This window comes from Eulemur rufifrons, chromosome 7 (genome assembly GCF_041146395.1).
Source record: "Eulemur rufifrons isolate Redbay chromosome 7, OSU_ERuf_1, whole genome shotgun sequence".
Taxonomy (NCBI): Eukaryota; Metazoa; Chordata; class Mammalia; order Primates; family Lemuridae; genus Eulemur; species Eulemur rufifrons.
In genome coordinates, this window is record NC_090989.1 from 197,324,776 (window position 1) to 197,340,642 (window position 15,867).

Sequence of the window (15,867 nt, forward strand, 5' to 3'; positions counted from 1 at the left end):
AAGGTTTCACATCTTCAATCCTAAACTAACTTATCTGACCTTCCAAGAAATCAGGAGAGAGATGACAGCCAATTTCCCAAACAGGCCAGTTTAATGGGCATGATAATAAAGTTTCCTCCACTTTAATCCTCACACACAGAGAAGCAGCCAAAAGTAACTTCATGTTAATTAAGCAGTTATTCTTCTACTGTTCTATTTCCCTGTCACTGTCTTATAAGAAAAGTAACTTTGAAAGGATTCACACATTCCTTGTTCTTTGCTTCTGTTTTCTTCATACTTTCTCTGTCTCTAAAGCCAACCTCTTTGCTCAGCTCATTGGAAACTTATTCTATTCTGTGGACTAAACTGTTGTTTGAGGAAGCTAGGAAAGAAAGAAGGAAGGAAGGAAGGAAGAAAGGAAGGAGGGAGGAAGGCAGGGATGGAGAGAGAGAAAGGGAGGAGGGAAATGAATGAAGCAAGCAAGCTTACTGAGGTGGGTGTAAGTAGGATTTCCCCACAAAGAGCCCGATGAAAGGATTCTTATGCCCGATAATGCTTCAAATAAACATCTGACAATCTACTGGGTATTTTGCATATATGTATTTTTTTCTTCAGTAAATCTCATTAAGTGTTTCAAACACAGGAATTTTCCTTTCTTACAAAAAAGTCTAATTTCAAAAATGGTGGATGAATCTTACTCAAAAAATGCCTTACTGACCAAACACGGTAGCTCATGGTTCTAATCCCAGCACTTTGGCAGGCCAAGGTGGGAGGATTGCTTGAGGCCAGGACTTCAAGACCAACCTGGGCAATAGCAAGACCCTATCTCCATAAAAAATTTTTAAGAAATAACTCCAACATGTTGGTGTGCACCTGTAGTTCCAGCTACCTGCCCGTAGTCCCATCTGCTCAGTAGGCTGAGGGGGGAGGATGGCTTGAGCCCAGGAATTGAAGCCTACAGTGAGCTATGATGATGCCACTGCACTCTAGCCTAGGGAACAGAATGAGACCCTGTCTCTCAAAAACAAAAAATCTTTACTACTGGGTCAGCATCATCATCAACTTTCTCTCTCTCTCTCTCTCTTCCACCCCTGCCCCTTATTTTTTACAGATGGGGTCTCACTCTGTTACCAAGGCTGGAGGGCAGTGGAATCTTCATAGCTCAATGCAGCCCCTAACTCCTGAGCTCAAGGGATCCTCCTGCTTCGGTCTCCAGAGTAGTTGGGATTATGGGCATGCACTACCATGCCCAGCTAATTTTTAAATTTTTATAGAGATGGGATCTCACTATGTTGCCCAGGCTAGTACTCCTGGCCTCAAGTGATCCTTTCACCTTGGCCCTTTAAAGCGCTGGGACTACAGGCATGAACCCCCAGCAGCATCAACTTAGAAGGCTGGATTCTCCATTATAGGGTCTTGTTCCTGCCTTGTTGAATATCTTAATTGGATGAAGACATCCATATTCAATTTAGATAACACCAAACTACAAGGGACAGCTAATAGAAAAGATAGAAAAGATTCATTATTTAAAAATGCCCCAATAGACTTGAATTATGGCAGGAAACCAATTAAATGAATTTTAGCAGGAATTAAACAAATTCAGGAAATGGAGGAAAATCAATTCTAAGGATGGAATAAACTAGGCTTCTGTTGAGGGCAACTCCTATGGGTGGCCAAAGAGGCTGAGAGGATTTACTCTGGAAAGTGGAAAAAAAGAAGAACCAAAATAGCTACCTCTAAGGGCTGGCTGTGTATGGAGTGATAGACTTAACCTCTATAGCTCCACATGGCAAAATACAGAACAGTGTCATAGAAGTTTCTAGAAGACAGATCCTAGTCCAAAGTAAGAGAAAAATGCTCTCATGACAAAGATACTGAACACTGGAACAAGATCCTGTGGCAAGGCTGTGCCTCCACCCCTTTATATGCTTAAGGCTGGCTACCTAGCCAGCCAGCAAAAATACATTTTTAAAAAAATCAATTATTTCATTACATGTCACAAATTTTTTCTTTTTAATTAAGCAGTTTCAGTTAAAGAAAAAGGACAGTACTACTTAAACTGGTTGTAGCACAGTATGGTGACCATTGATTCTCTGGCCCTGAGAAGACTGAATCAGGGCCTCTGCGGCCTGCAGCTGCTGTGTGTCAGCCTCCCACCAACACTTAATGGAAAACTCACACTCAAGCACTCCATTGAGCTCTGCAAGGGTCTTTCCTCTCCTTTTCACTTGGAAACTTGAAAACTCTAGATCCTTTAAGGCCTACATAAAATTCTACTACACACCACGTGGCTTGACCCAAAGTGAATAGCACTTATCTGACCTGTGGGAGACATCACAAAGCTTGGTTCCGAAGGATAAGGATGTTTCTTAAAGGAATTACTAAGAGGATGCCCCTACTTTTCATTTGGAATTGGTAAGTTCTTTTCAATACTCTCTCTTCACCCTGTGTTTTAAAATGTAGGTTGTATTATTATTCAGGTATGGTGAGGCCAACAGATCATGAGATGACTGCCACTGAAATAACGGATTGTTCCTCACAGTTCCCAAGAGGAGAGGGCCTGCCCCACCACACAGGGCCACACAGGAATGCACCAGGGTGGGTCAGGGGCAAAAGAGCCAGAGCAAAGTGCTGACAAAGCCTCTATCATGATTTCAGTAGGAAAGGCATGGCAGGGTAAGGAGGCTTAGCATTGGCTCACTTGAATAATTTCAGTAGGTTCTAGGATACAGATGCTGTCCCTAGTTGTCTGGTACCTGGCCCTGGGGTGATCAGGGCAGAGAAATACAGCCTCCTGGAATCAAAGAGCCAGACAGAGGAGGTGGTTTGGAGTAGGACACTGAATTGGCTGTTTGCATCTGAAAGGCATTCTCACAGGGGAGTAGTCTGTTACCTCCAAGAATTAGCTCACCCTGAGAGGGACCAGCAGGGGCCCAGATGCCAGAGCATCAAGACTACAGAAAGTAAGAATAAAACTCTTACCGCACCATGCTTCATTTTTCCTCATAGCACTGACATGACATTTGTATTTGTTTATTGCTGTTCCCCATCAGTATGTCAATTACATGAAAGCAGGAACTTCATTTGGTTCAATATCGTACCCACAGCACACAGAACAGGGCCTGACACACAGCAGGTGTCTGAAGTGTCACGCTGGAAGTGTAGGAGCATGGGAGGCACACTGTAGTGTCTAATGACCACGGATTCCCATGTTAACTAATATACAGCAGTGAGCCCAGCACGCTGCTTCTCACACGTTCTCTATCACCTGAACGATGACAAACATATTCTCATTTAGAGTTCACTAACACTTGACTCAAAGCTAACTACACCTATTGCAGGATGACCAGCCAGGTACCCATCACTTATGAGTTAGGGGACTTTGAGCAGTTTACTTAATCTTCATGGCTCTTTTTCCTTACGAATAGAACTTACCTCATCAGGAAGTAGTAATGATTAAATGAGTTAATACAGGTAAAACACTTAGAACAGCTCAGCATATACTAGATGCATAAATATTAGTAGTTATTCTTGAAAGTAGTCTACTAGAATTAAGCCCTGCAAAAAAGACCTAGCTAGAATCTACCATTCAATTCTTAAGCTTTGATTTTTTTCCTGTGTGTTGTATTTGGAGGAGGGGGGAGATTTAAACAAACAAAACACATTCCCCACACCCAAAATTAAAGCAAGTGAGAAACCTATTCAGCAGAGCACACAATAATGGCAAACAGAGTCCTTACCATTTCCCAGGCTTTATTCTAAGCTCTTCTAAGTCCTTTTATTTACATATTTGTTTATTTTTTTTTTAGACACAGTGTCTCACTCTGTCACCCAGGCTGGAGTGCAGTGGCATAATCATAGCTCACTGCAGCCTCCAATCCCTGGGCTGAGGTGATCCTCCCATCTCAGCCTCCCTGAGTAGCTGGGACTACAGGGGAGCATCACCAGCCTCACACCAGCTGGGCTACTTTTTAAAAAATTTTCTGTAGAGACAGAGTCTTGCTGCATTGCCCAGGGTGGTCTTGAATTCCTGGTCTCAAGCAATCCTCCCAACCAAGATGTGAGCCACCGCTCTAAGTGCTTTAAAATGATAACTTGTTTAATTCTCATGACAACCCTTACAAAGTACTATTAAAATTTCCATTTTACAAATGGGGAAACTAAGACACAGAGAAGTTAAGTGATTCATCGCACAGCTAAGCAGGGTAAAAGCCTGTTTTGGAATCCATGCAGTCTAGCTTCACCATGCTCCTAACCATTACTCATCCTTCCTTCTTTATGTTAACAGTCAGTCTGCTCCCAAGACTGAAAAAGAACATTAGGAACTTTAGTTGGGTTACACTTGGTACACTGGCACATCTTAAAAAATTCTAGTATTAAATATTTTTGAACAAGTGAACATGTTTTCTTAAATGAGCAATGCTTGCTTCGTAATGACAGATTCAGATTTCATAAAACAAGACCCAGAAGAATTACCTGGTATAATAAGCACATTGAAACTGAAAGTGACTTTGTAAGCAGACTAACATTTTTGTTATTCCTGCTGTTTTCAAAACCATTATATGTACACATTACAGAGTTCTGTAAAAGCTGACCTAAAAGATGCTTATGAAGAGACTAGTATACCAGAAATAGTAGCTACAGATCAAAAAGTAGATAGGTGGGTGCTGTGGCATGCACCTGCAGTCCCAGCTAGTTGGGAGGCTACAGAGGGAAGACCAGCCCAGGAGTTTAAGTCCAGCCAGGGCAATAGAGAGAGACTCCATCTCTTTATAAAAAAAAAAAGAGTTAAAAATTATAAAAGCAATGGAGAAAAATAAATCCCTCACTAGAATCTAATGTTTGTTAATCCAATGGCTGGAAAAATACAAAGGAAAAATGAAGAGACTCATCTTTGAAAATAATAACAATCTGTAAATATGCAGTCAATCCATGTTTACTTATATACATTTAGTAAAAGTACATGACCCAATGCGCAAGCCTCAACATTGTTAAATTGACACTATTTTAACACGTGTGTTCAAACGCTGCCTGAATTAGCCAGTCCACCTTTTTTGGTAGTGGCAGTAAGAACAGATTATATATTGTTCATGGCAGAATGTTCCCTGAAATGAATGTTAGCTCCTGTGGCTTCAGGGCTTTAAATCGCTAGCTGAGAAGCATTCCCGAGGCAAGCATGATATAATTGTGAATGATCTGAGAAGAAAAAAGGCTGCAAGAACAACTACTCCAAGTGGGGCTGCCAAAGTTGCCTATGCTCTTGACCTTGTTGCCAGTCTTCCATGGAAAAAGAACTCGGTGAAAAAGGCTCTGTAACAAATGTACATGGAATGCTTCTCATTTACGTTAGAAGAATATGAACTTACACACACAATTTTAAACAATGCTCTATAAACTGAAACTATTATACTTATCAGGTTATTTAACTTGGATAGATCTAGCATAAGTCTTCTGTGGATGGTTCATACTTGAACTAGACCACAAACAAGTCCTGATGTTGAAATTATTAGATTATTATAAGCCAAATTACAAGCCAAACAATGCTGATGCAAATATGCCAAATCACACTATCAGGCTAACCAGACAATCTACCATGAACTAAGTTGATGACAATGACACAAACAGTAAGTTGTCATCATCATCATCATCATAAAAGAATAGCAGCAATTAAAAACTACAAGAAAAATACTGGAAAAAAGAAAGCAAGCAAGCAAGAAGTAAGGGAAAATTGCAGCCAACTGGACACATTACTAGGATAAAATCTTTCCTGGAAAATGGCTAGAATTCCAATTATATCCAGGTACATATGGATAATGGAAAATTTGTAACATCGTAGAATACTGAATTAGAGTCCTCAGCAAGCTTCTTTATATGTTCATTTTAGTTCTGAATACCAAATTTGAGTAACTACTAACTTATTTAGTAGTACCAAGTCCTTAGATAAATGAAGAATGAAGATTTAAGGAAATGGACTGGAATTTTTAGATCTTTGTTCTTCAGAACAAAGGACTGGAATTTTTAGGTCTGTTCCAGGGCCACGTGCAGAAGGCTTAAGGCCCAATATGGGCTGCAGGTCACAAAGAAGCACTCGTTCAAACACATTTTCAGTGCAAGAGAAAGTCTATCTCCCTTCCCACCTCCCACACATATAACATGGACAAGGCTTCAAAACTATCAGGATAGAAATAACCATTAGGAGTATATTAGCAATGCATATAGAGAATTACCCTTATCAAAATATCTTACAACTATACAGTGCTTTGCAGTTTACAAAGCTCGTTTATAGGCATTATTTCATAAGTACTCATATCCATCATGAGAAGATAAAATTATCTCCCTTCTAAAGATGAGAAACCCAAGGTCCAGAAAGGTTCAGTGCCTTGCTCAAGGTCAAGTTAGACATTCAGCTAAGTGGCTTAAATTGAGGGACTTAAATTCAGGATTTCCTGTTCCTTTTTCATGGTCTCCGTACCCCCCAACTACTGTAGGCCAAATCTAGAAATCCAATGAAGTATACAAAAAGGCTTTGCAAAACTAAAAAAAAAACCAGAAGGATTTTATTACAAAGATCATTAATTATTTACGGATACGCCAATGAATTACCTAGGCCCAGGCCCTTCCTAAGCAATGCAATCTCTACTGTGGTCCAGGCATTAGGACTTTCAAAATCTGCCCGGGGCAGAGATCTTCTGATCTAAGGGAAATGTTACAAACAGGAACAGAGCTTTATAAACATGCTTTTTCACTCTTATTCGGTTCTACTTTTACATTGCCCTTTTATATTAATTAGTCATCACATCTTATTGAGACATGGCATGTCAAGAGTTTAAGAAGCCAAGTGGGGACTTGAAAGATTTCAGTCTTAACTATAAGGAAGGTGCACAAATCTACACAATAACCAATAATGTGAAAATATTTTTGTACTGTATTATTTTGTAAAACTCTATTTTGTCAAAATTTAGAATATTGGATTAAAAACTACAGCCTTGTACATCTATAATAAATCAATTAAAAATACACAGAAAGTACAGCCTTTAGTTTGTGCTATTAAGAACATTTAAAAATCATAATCTTCAACTGAAGATGACCCAACTAGTTTTATCAAATACTACATTTCAGTTGTATTCATTTGAGGAATAGGAAGCTTTAGAGCACTAAACATAATAAATAAAAGTAATATTATGATTGAGGTACTTAAGGGAAAAATTAGATGGCAATTAGCATTGAAAATCATTTTTAAAATACTGAATACTGTACCAGTCTTACCATTTGGAGAGTTGCTAGATTACATTTGGTCTTATCAAGTATTTTAATGGCCACCTAGAAAAAAACAATAAATATTTAAGAATGTTAAGAATTTAGTAATTATGGACTAACATATGGCATTGTTAAAAAGCAAGCAGCATACAAACTTGAAAATGTAAAACTTAGCTGGTTATAACAAGTAGTTGAAACTTCATAAAAATGTACAACTGAAAATAGTGGCTTCATAAAAAAAGGGTTATAACATTTTATATTTATAGACAAGAGGGGAATTATCTCCTTCAAAGTAAAGAAAAAGAAAACAGAAAGAGATATTATACAATGAAAAGACTTCTAAAAAGATACACAATTTAGCAAAGCTTTTCTTCACTATGTACTGACATTTTAATTTTAGCTGACTCTATGATCCTAGGGCAGGAACTATAGCTTTTATAGGTTTACATAGTGCAGAATACTCCCAGAGTGTATCTCACAGTGAGAGCTTAATAAATAAAGAAATAGGTTGGTGTTGAATCTCAAAACTTTAAAATCATTTTATTAAAAAAAATAGAAAAGCCCTTTAGGCAGTTAAACAAGGAGAGGGGACAAATCTGTGGGCTAACAAAGGGAAATAAGCACAGAGGCAACAAAAGGACCACCTGGCAGCCTTTGTTCAGAAACGGGTGACTATACAGCATATAAACATAAGCCCCTAGGATCCAGGGAGAAAGAACTATAGCTTCTATTTATGTGCATTTTTTATCTTAAAGAAATAATCAGTTTTACCAATATTTACCAAGAAGACCTGTACCAACATCCTCACCTGGTTGGCTTGTCACTGGTTGGATAAAAATACTTTCTATGGACTCTGGGTATCCAGAATGAGGGGAGGGTGGGAGTGATGAGAGAAGGGAACATAAGTGGAGAGAGGCGTTGCCATGACAGGAAGCATAAGTTAAATCAGCTGTGAACCTGAGGGCCACGTCAGTAAATGAGCCGCCCCCTAGGAGCAGAGAGGCCATGCTTCCTGCTGTGCATCCTGCAGAGCACACGTCCACCAAGAAACAGCACTGAGGGAGCATCTGCAGCCAAAATGGGGAAAGGGCTCGGACATCCTCTGTCCATGGTTCACACACTTTTTGGTCCCCTTCACACTCTTAAAGATTACTGAGGACCCCAAATGTGGGTTATATTAATGGCTATTTACCGTATTACAAATGAAAATTCAGAAATTATAAAAATAAATATTTGATAATTCATTTCAAAATAACAATAAACCTATCACATGTTAACGTAAGTAATTTCTTTTTATGAAATTTTCGTCTGTGCTTCTGCATTCAGTCTGTTGTGATTATCACGCATCATGTAGCCTCTGGAAAATTCTACTCTCCACTTGTAAAAGAGAGAATGAAAAAAGCTAATGTATTAATAGTATTACAAATATGGTTTTGACTTTGCAGGCCCTTTAAAAGGGTCTCAGAAAACCTTCAGGTGACCCCATGCCATTTTTGACACGGGCCACACTATGCATATTAACACTATGTTTTTAAAAACTGTTTAACTCGGTTCAAAGTCTCCGTGTGCCCTAGTCATTTATTCCCTATGAATCTATAACCTTCAGAAGAGGTATAGAAAGGACACACTGCGGCAAGGCATCCAGGGAGTCCTACCCTGGAGTGGAAGGCCTATCACTCCCAAACCCAGGGGAGGCAAATCAGAATTGGCGAAGGAGTGAAGAGTAAATGAATGTGTGTTTCAATGGAAAAAGTAAACAAGCAGAAGACAATAATGGCTGCTGAAACACGCAAACATTAATTACCTTGTGCATACCTCAACTGGGGAAGAGACACCTGATTCATTTTTATAGCTCTAGCACACTACCTGGTACACAGGAGTACTCAATAAATGTTTGCTGAGCTGATGTGAGGCCTCAAACACCATAATCAGTTAGAGATGGAAACAGGGCAGTGAAGAAATTGGGCTTCTGGTGTTTTCACAGAACAATGTGGTTTTAAAAATTGCATAAATCAAAGGCAAATGAAATAATTGCCTTCAAACTTTACTTTCATTGCCAATTTTATGTGGTACATTTGGATCCCCCAATTCCAAAGAAACCTGTTAGATATTCTGTTCTTTTCTGGCCTCCATCATATTTCCCTCCTACTCCTCCTGGACAAATATGTCCAACAGGCTGCCTTTCCAGTTCTTCCCTCTGGTCTTCCGAGAACTGCTCTCTATTCTCGTGACTGCACTCAATCAGCAGTTTCTTTTGGTTCTGCTCAATATCCTCCTAATCTAAGGATTCTCTTCTGATTCTGTGTTTATACATTTTGCTCTTCAGGTACTGCTATTCAAGTAGCATCTAAAGCAACAAGCTCAAATATGTTCCATTCAGCTTAATCAAATGGTAGAAAAACGGTCATTTTATCAAAAGCAACAGCGTCCCCAGAGTGAAACATCATCTAAGGTGACATGTGTATGTGCAGGGATGAAGCCTGAGGGGGAAGTTCCTAATCCCCTCCTCCTGCCAGCTCCCTGCCGGAAAGACTCAACCAAAGTAACCTCGGGCCAGAGCGGGAGCCTGGGGAGTTCAGACAGGGTTGAGACCCCAAGGTCACCAAAGAGGAGGGAACTGTCAGTGTCACTGGTTACTGTGCCTCAGAAAGGTGGAGGCTGGAGAAGACCACCCACTCGTTCTGATGGTTGTGCGGTTGGGTGAAGGGGACACAGTAAGTGCCAAGGGGGTTCACTACATGAGGAAAGAGGAGTGCCACTGCCACCTCCTGTGTGAAGTTCTGGGAAATTCCATTTTCAGTTACCCTGATGCCAGAAACAAAGTGGAAAATTACAAAACAGGGATAAGGACAGCTCATATATGACAAAGGCTTCCCCCAACAAGCCTCCACCAAAAGGGCCCAACAAACTCACAGTAAATACCCACTGGAAAAAAATCCTTATCTGCCACTTTCTGTCAATTCACTGACGGTCTAAGGAGCCTAACACCCTGCTCCTTCAAGGTGTTAAAGCATCCACAACCACCAGAAGAGCAAGCAAAAAAAGATCCCCAATCCTTTAGGGGGATACAGTAGCCTGAAGGATGATGTATCAGTCAGCTTCTGCTGCCATAACATAACACCAGAAATTTATTTTCTCACAATTCTGGAGGCTGGAAGTCCAAGATCAGGGTGATGGCACGAATGGTTCTGGTGAAGTCTTTGTTCCTGGCTTGCAGACAGCCACCTTCTCACTGCGTACTCACACAGGGGACAGAGCAAGCTCTCAGTGACTCTTCACATAAGGACACTAATCCTATCAATCAGGGCTCACACCTAAGACCTCATTGAGCCTTTACCTTATCATCAAATAACACAGTCACACTGGAGGTTAAGGCTTCAACTTACAACTTTGGGGGAATACACTTCAATCCAAAGCAAATGGAGACCAAGCCAAACTACAATAGTTGGCTACAAAAGAAAGTGTCAGCATGGAAGAATGTTACAAGCAAGAAGTGGATACAAAATAATATACTGTATGATTCCATTAGTACAATGTTGAAAAAAAAAAAACAGACAAAACTAATCTATGGTATCAGACATCAGCACAGTGGTTCCTTTGGGGAGGGAGGACAGTGAAGTGATGAGAAAGGGACAGCAGGCAGAGGATTCTGGGTGTGGGTCAGAGCATATTTTTTGCCCTGGGTCATGGTTATGCAAATCTGTTTACTTTGTGATAATTCATCAAGCTGTAGATTCATGGTCTGAGTCCTTTTTATGCATGTTACATTTCAATAAAAAGACTTTCTGGGTTTTAAATGTCAATGATGACTTTTACAAAACCACAATAAAAAGTCAACAGACAATGCCCAAAACTGAAAGATAAATAAGCAAGAACACAAGCATGTTATAAACATATGAAAGTAAAACCTAGGCCGGGCGTGGTGGCTCATGCCTATAATCCTAGCACTCTGGGAGGCCGAGGCGGGTGGATCGCTTGAGGTCAGGACTTCGAGACCAGCCTGAGCAAGAGCGAGACCTCGTCTCTACTAAAAATAGAAAGAAATTATCTGGCCAACTAAAAATATATATAGAAAAAATTAGCCGGGCATGGTGGCGCATGCCTGTAGTCCCAGCTACTCGGGAGGCTGAGGCAGTAGGATCACTTAAGCCCAGGAGTTTGAGGTTGCTGTGAGCTAGGCTGACGCCACAGCACTCACTCTAGCCCGGGCAACAGAGCGAGACTGTCTCAAACAAAAAAAAAATAGTTAAAAAAAAAAATAAATAAAAAAAAATAAAACCTAAATAATCAGTGTAAAAGACAAAGTGGCCATCCCGGGAGACTAGGAAATGGGGCCAGACAGGGAGGGGGGACAGGGGGTGGGGGAGAATGGGGGTCTAGGGAATTATTGTTTGTAACAAGCCTTGACTCTTTAAACTGTGTGATATACAAGGGCTGTCTGGAAAGTATCCAGCCATGTAGAATGTTCTCCTTATATTAACAATGGCTGGATACTTTCCCCCTCAGCCCTCCTATAACCGGAATAACAACTAAATGAAAAGGTTTTTGTAACCATAATGAGAATGCTTGGCTAAGGATGGCAGACTGATCACAGGCATTTCTCTCTTCTCCCACCTGATAGGCCAATTGAAAAATAAACACAAAATGACAAGACTGGCAAAGAGAAGGGAAGAGGTGCCAACAGTAGAGAAGTGGCTGCAAAATTTCTGGGAAATAAAAATTATGATGGTAGAGTGGCACTCACAGCAGGGTACAGGAAGAGAAGGCTAGAGCGTGCGAAGGAAAAGCTCCACTGTCCAGAGAAAATAACTCTGTGTTGTGTAGGTGGAAAGTCCCAATGTAAACGCCAACTGTCCCCTCAGCCACCATGAAGCTAAGCCAGGCGCTTGAGCAGTGCCTTCCATATACCCTACCCCACGTACAGGGAACTCTCAATTTGCTTCTTAGGGCTCCACTCGGACAACATTCACAGAGAATCAAAAAATCTTCTGACAAATGAGGAAAGTCTATGGTTTTTCCTAACACCATTGTCCATGCATGTGTTGTTAAGGGAAAACACCAGATATAATTAGGCCTCTTCTTTCAAAAAAAAAGGGATATAGTCAATTCCTGTCATGCATGGTAATATTCTACAAAGTCACTGTGAGCATCAAATTAGTAAATACTGTACCATTAGCTCCTAGAGGAAAATACAGGGTTAAGTTCCTGCAAGTCTCTGGTCAAATCATTTTCATCAACTAATCAACACATAAGTTTGTTTTATGAGTGTATCTGTCGAAGCACATCTTCTGTTACATGTATTATTGGTTAACACCAAACTCACTGCCAACAGTACTGTAACTCACGCCCAACTGAAGCATTTTCTCTGTAAGGTACATCATAGCCTGGCACTTAGGAAGACTAGATAGTGCTTCAGTACCATGAGGGCCATCTTAAATAGTGAAATCCTCAACAAAAAGCACAAAAATGCAAAAAACAAAACAAAACAAAACAAAAACAAAAAAACAAAAACATCAAAAACCAGGTGGCATTAAATAGACCATAAAAAGGACATTTGTTTATGCTATGAGGGTTGAAACAAAAGGCAAAGTGTTGCCTTGTTGAACTCAGCTGAAGATGTGCACACACCTTCAAAAATGTCTGGCAAAGCACTGTAGGGATTTTGGGGTCACGGATAAACTTTATCCAGTAGGTGAACTTGCAAATAAAAATCCTCCCAAAATGAGTGCTAACTATCTGTTCTGGAAATGGACAGTGGTGATAGTTGCACAATAGTGCGAATGTACTTCATGTCACTGAACTATATGTTTAAAAAATGATTAAAATTATAAATTTTATGTTAGATATATTTTGCCACAATAAAAAAGTATTCACAACTCTATCATAATTAAGTGACTTTTCATATGCAGTAATTAGGCTTATATGAGGCTTTTTCTGCACATAAATTATACTTCCAAATTGTACTACAAGCATGCTGGTAATCTTTATGCTTTCTAGTTATAACTGTTAACAGAACATTAAGGCTTTCTTTCACCCTTCTGTTTGCTTGCTTCCTAATCAGCTACTATTAATTTTTAATTGAAGCAAATCATTCTGGGCATTAACTCTTTTTGTCAGTCACTAGTTGTTTTAAATAAAAATTCAGGCAGGGCAAAGTAGCTCATGCCTGTTATCCTATCACTCTGGGATGCTGAGGCGGGAGGATGGCCTGAGGTCAGCAGTTTGAAACCAGCCTGAGCAAGAGCGAGACCCTGTCTCTACTAAAAATAGAAAAAACTAGCCAGGCATGGTGGCAGGGACCTGGAGACTGTTAGTGCCTATTAGCCCCAGAGACTTGGGAGACTGAGGCAGAAGGATCACTTGAGCCCTGGAGTTTGAGGTTTCTGTGAGCTATGATGATGCCACTGTACTCTAGCTGGGGTGGCAGAGCAAGACTCTGTCTCAAGAAAAAAAGAAAAATTCAATTAATCGCTGTCTCCCACCACCCCCAAGAAACTACTCTTGCAGTTCACATGAGGGGAAAGATCTCTGAGAGGCTATGAAAACCAGTGGGTTGGGGGGATTGAACTTAAAGGAAAATCTTAAGCTTGAAAGAAATTGTAGTATAAGAACAAACAATACTCCAGAAGCCGAAATCACTTTAAGCTGTGAAAAGTTGGCCACAAGCAAGACAGCGGAGGCAGCTAACATCCCCAAATTCACAGTAAATATGGGACAGACGCTCCCATGACGGTAAGGATAATGGGAAGCATTTTCATCCAAGAGCTACATCAGATGAATTTCACAATGATACTTGTGTTTTTAAAAATATATAAAATAAGAATTTTAATGCCCATTTCTCATTGGTTCATGGTCTAAAAATTCAAAATTAAGAATCACCCTAGAGAGTGAAGTCTATCTAAATTGGACTATGCCATAACCATTTTATTTAAAGACTTGATTCTGGTCCCAGCATGTACATATATACCTTGGTTATAATTCACTATCATAACATGTTTGTTAAATTAAAATGCCTTTCTGCCAAAGAATGCATAGTTTTTCATGACTACCTTTTATGTTCACATCCTATGACTTAAGTGGATGACATAGATGACCCTTACACTCCCTTCTCTGAGGAATTCCTTCCATGACCTAATTCTACTACATCTCTGTTCTGACCCCAAGGATAGCAGTTAAAATTGTCTCAACACAACATGTAATAACCCTTTATCTTACAGCGACTCAGAATGAATTAAATCCCTGAATCTCCAGTACCACTTCCTGCAACCCTTTGGGTTTTCTTTGGAGGTTTTTGTTAGCTCAACAGGCAAGCTGCCTCATGTACCCATCAGGAAAACACTGGCCAAGATACAGACGCTAGCTTTTAGTGGGCTGAGGATGGTAGTAAGTGATAAAAATACCTGTAAATAGACCAGAGGTTTTAGGTTTCTTTCTATTAGGAATATTACACTCTACCATAATAAACCTATAATAAAACCAATTTTCTAGCAACAGTTCACTTACTTTTTTACTAGATGATCCAGTAATGTTGCTCCTGGGGAACTATCCGAGAGAAATTAAAATTTATGTTCACATAAAACCTTGCACAGGAACACGTACAGCAGCTCTATTCATAACTGCCATCACTGGAAACAAACAAATGGCCTGCAGCGGAGGAGTGGATACAAACTGTTGTCCAGCCACACAAGGGAACACATCTCAGCAATAAAACAGAACAAATGATCAATAGACGCAACGGCCTGGATGAATCTCAAAGGCATCATGCTGAGTGAGAAGAAGCCACTTTCAAAAGATTACATACTGTATGATCCCATTTGACTTGACATTCCCAGAAAACCAAAACTGTGGGGATGAAGGACAGGTGGTTGCAGGAGGTAGGGGTGGGGAGGACTAGCCCTAAACAGACAGCACAAGGAACTTTTTTTGGAGTAATGGGACTGTTCTGTATTCTGATCATGGTGGTGGTAACATGAATCTATCACAAGCTAAAATTCATAGAACTAAACACTAAAATTAAAAATGTACAATTTTTAAAATAACATAAGCTGAATTTTCAATATTCTGAATGACACTGAGTTCACCCAAATACAAGATGTTACACAACTGTTATGACTGTCTCACAAATTCACAGGGGCTAGGGGGGAAAATTCACAATAGAAACAAAAATTATAAAATGCCTTAGAACAAATTTAACAACAATTGTACAAAGCCTAGATGAAGAAAGTTACAAACACTGAAAATAAATCTGAGACAAAATTTACATGTCTGGACGCAAAAACTTTGCATAATTAAGATACCTGATTCCCCCCCCAAAAAATTAATCAATTTATAAACTCAACTAATCCCATCAAAATAATCTAATCAAAATTCCATGTTCCATTTTCAAAACATGGCAATTTGAATCTAAAATTCATCCGGGGTGGGGTGAGCTGTCTGACACCTGTAGTGCCAGCACTTTGGGAGGCTGAGGCAGGAGGATCACTTGAGCCCAGGAGTCAGAGGTTGCAGTGAGCTGTGAAGATGCCACTGCACTCTAGTCAGAGCAACAAAGCCAGACCCTGTCTCAAAAAAATAAATAAATAAATAAAAAGTAAAATAAAATTCAACTGGAAAAGTAAATGGCAAAGAAAA

At 39.9% G+C, this 15,867-nt stretch overlaps 1 protein-coding gene across 1 annotated transcript in view; it reads right to left on the bottom strand.

Moving 5' to 3' along the window:
* LOC138385890 (MAP/microtubule affinity-regulating kinase 4-like) overlaps positions 1–15,867 on the bottom strand; it is a 52,008-nt gene that overhangs the window by 19,122 nt on the left and 17,019 nt on the right. Inside the window, exon 3 of the mRNA XM_069472079.1 lies at positions 7,246–7,299. Within this exon, the coding sequence (XP_069328180.1) occupies positions 7,246–7,299 (54 nt within the window). The remainder of the gene's footprint in view (positions 1–7,245; positions 7,300–15,867) is intronic.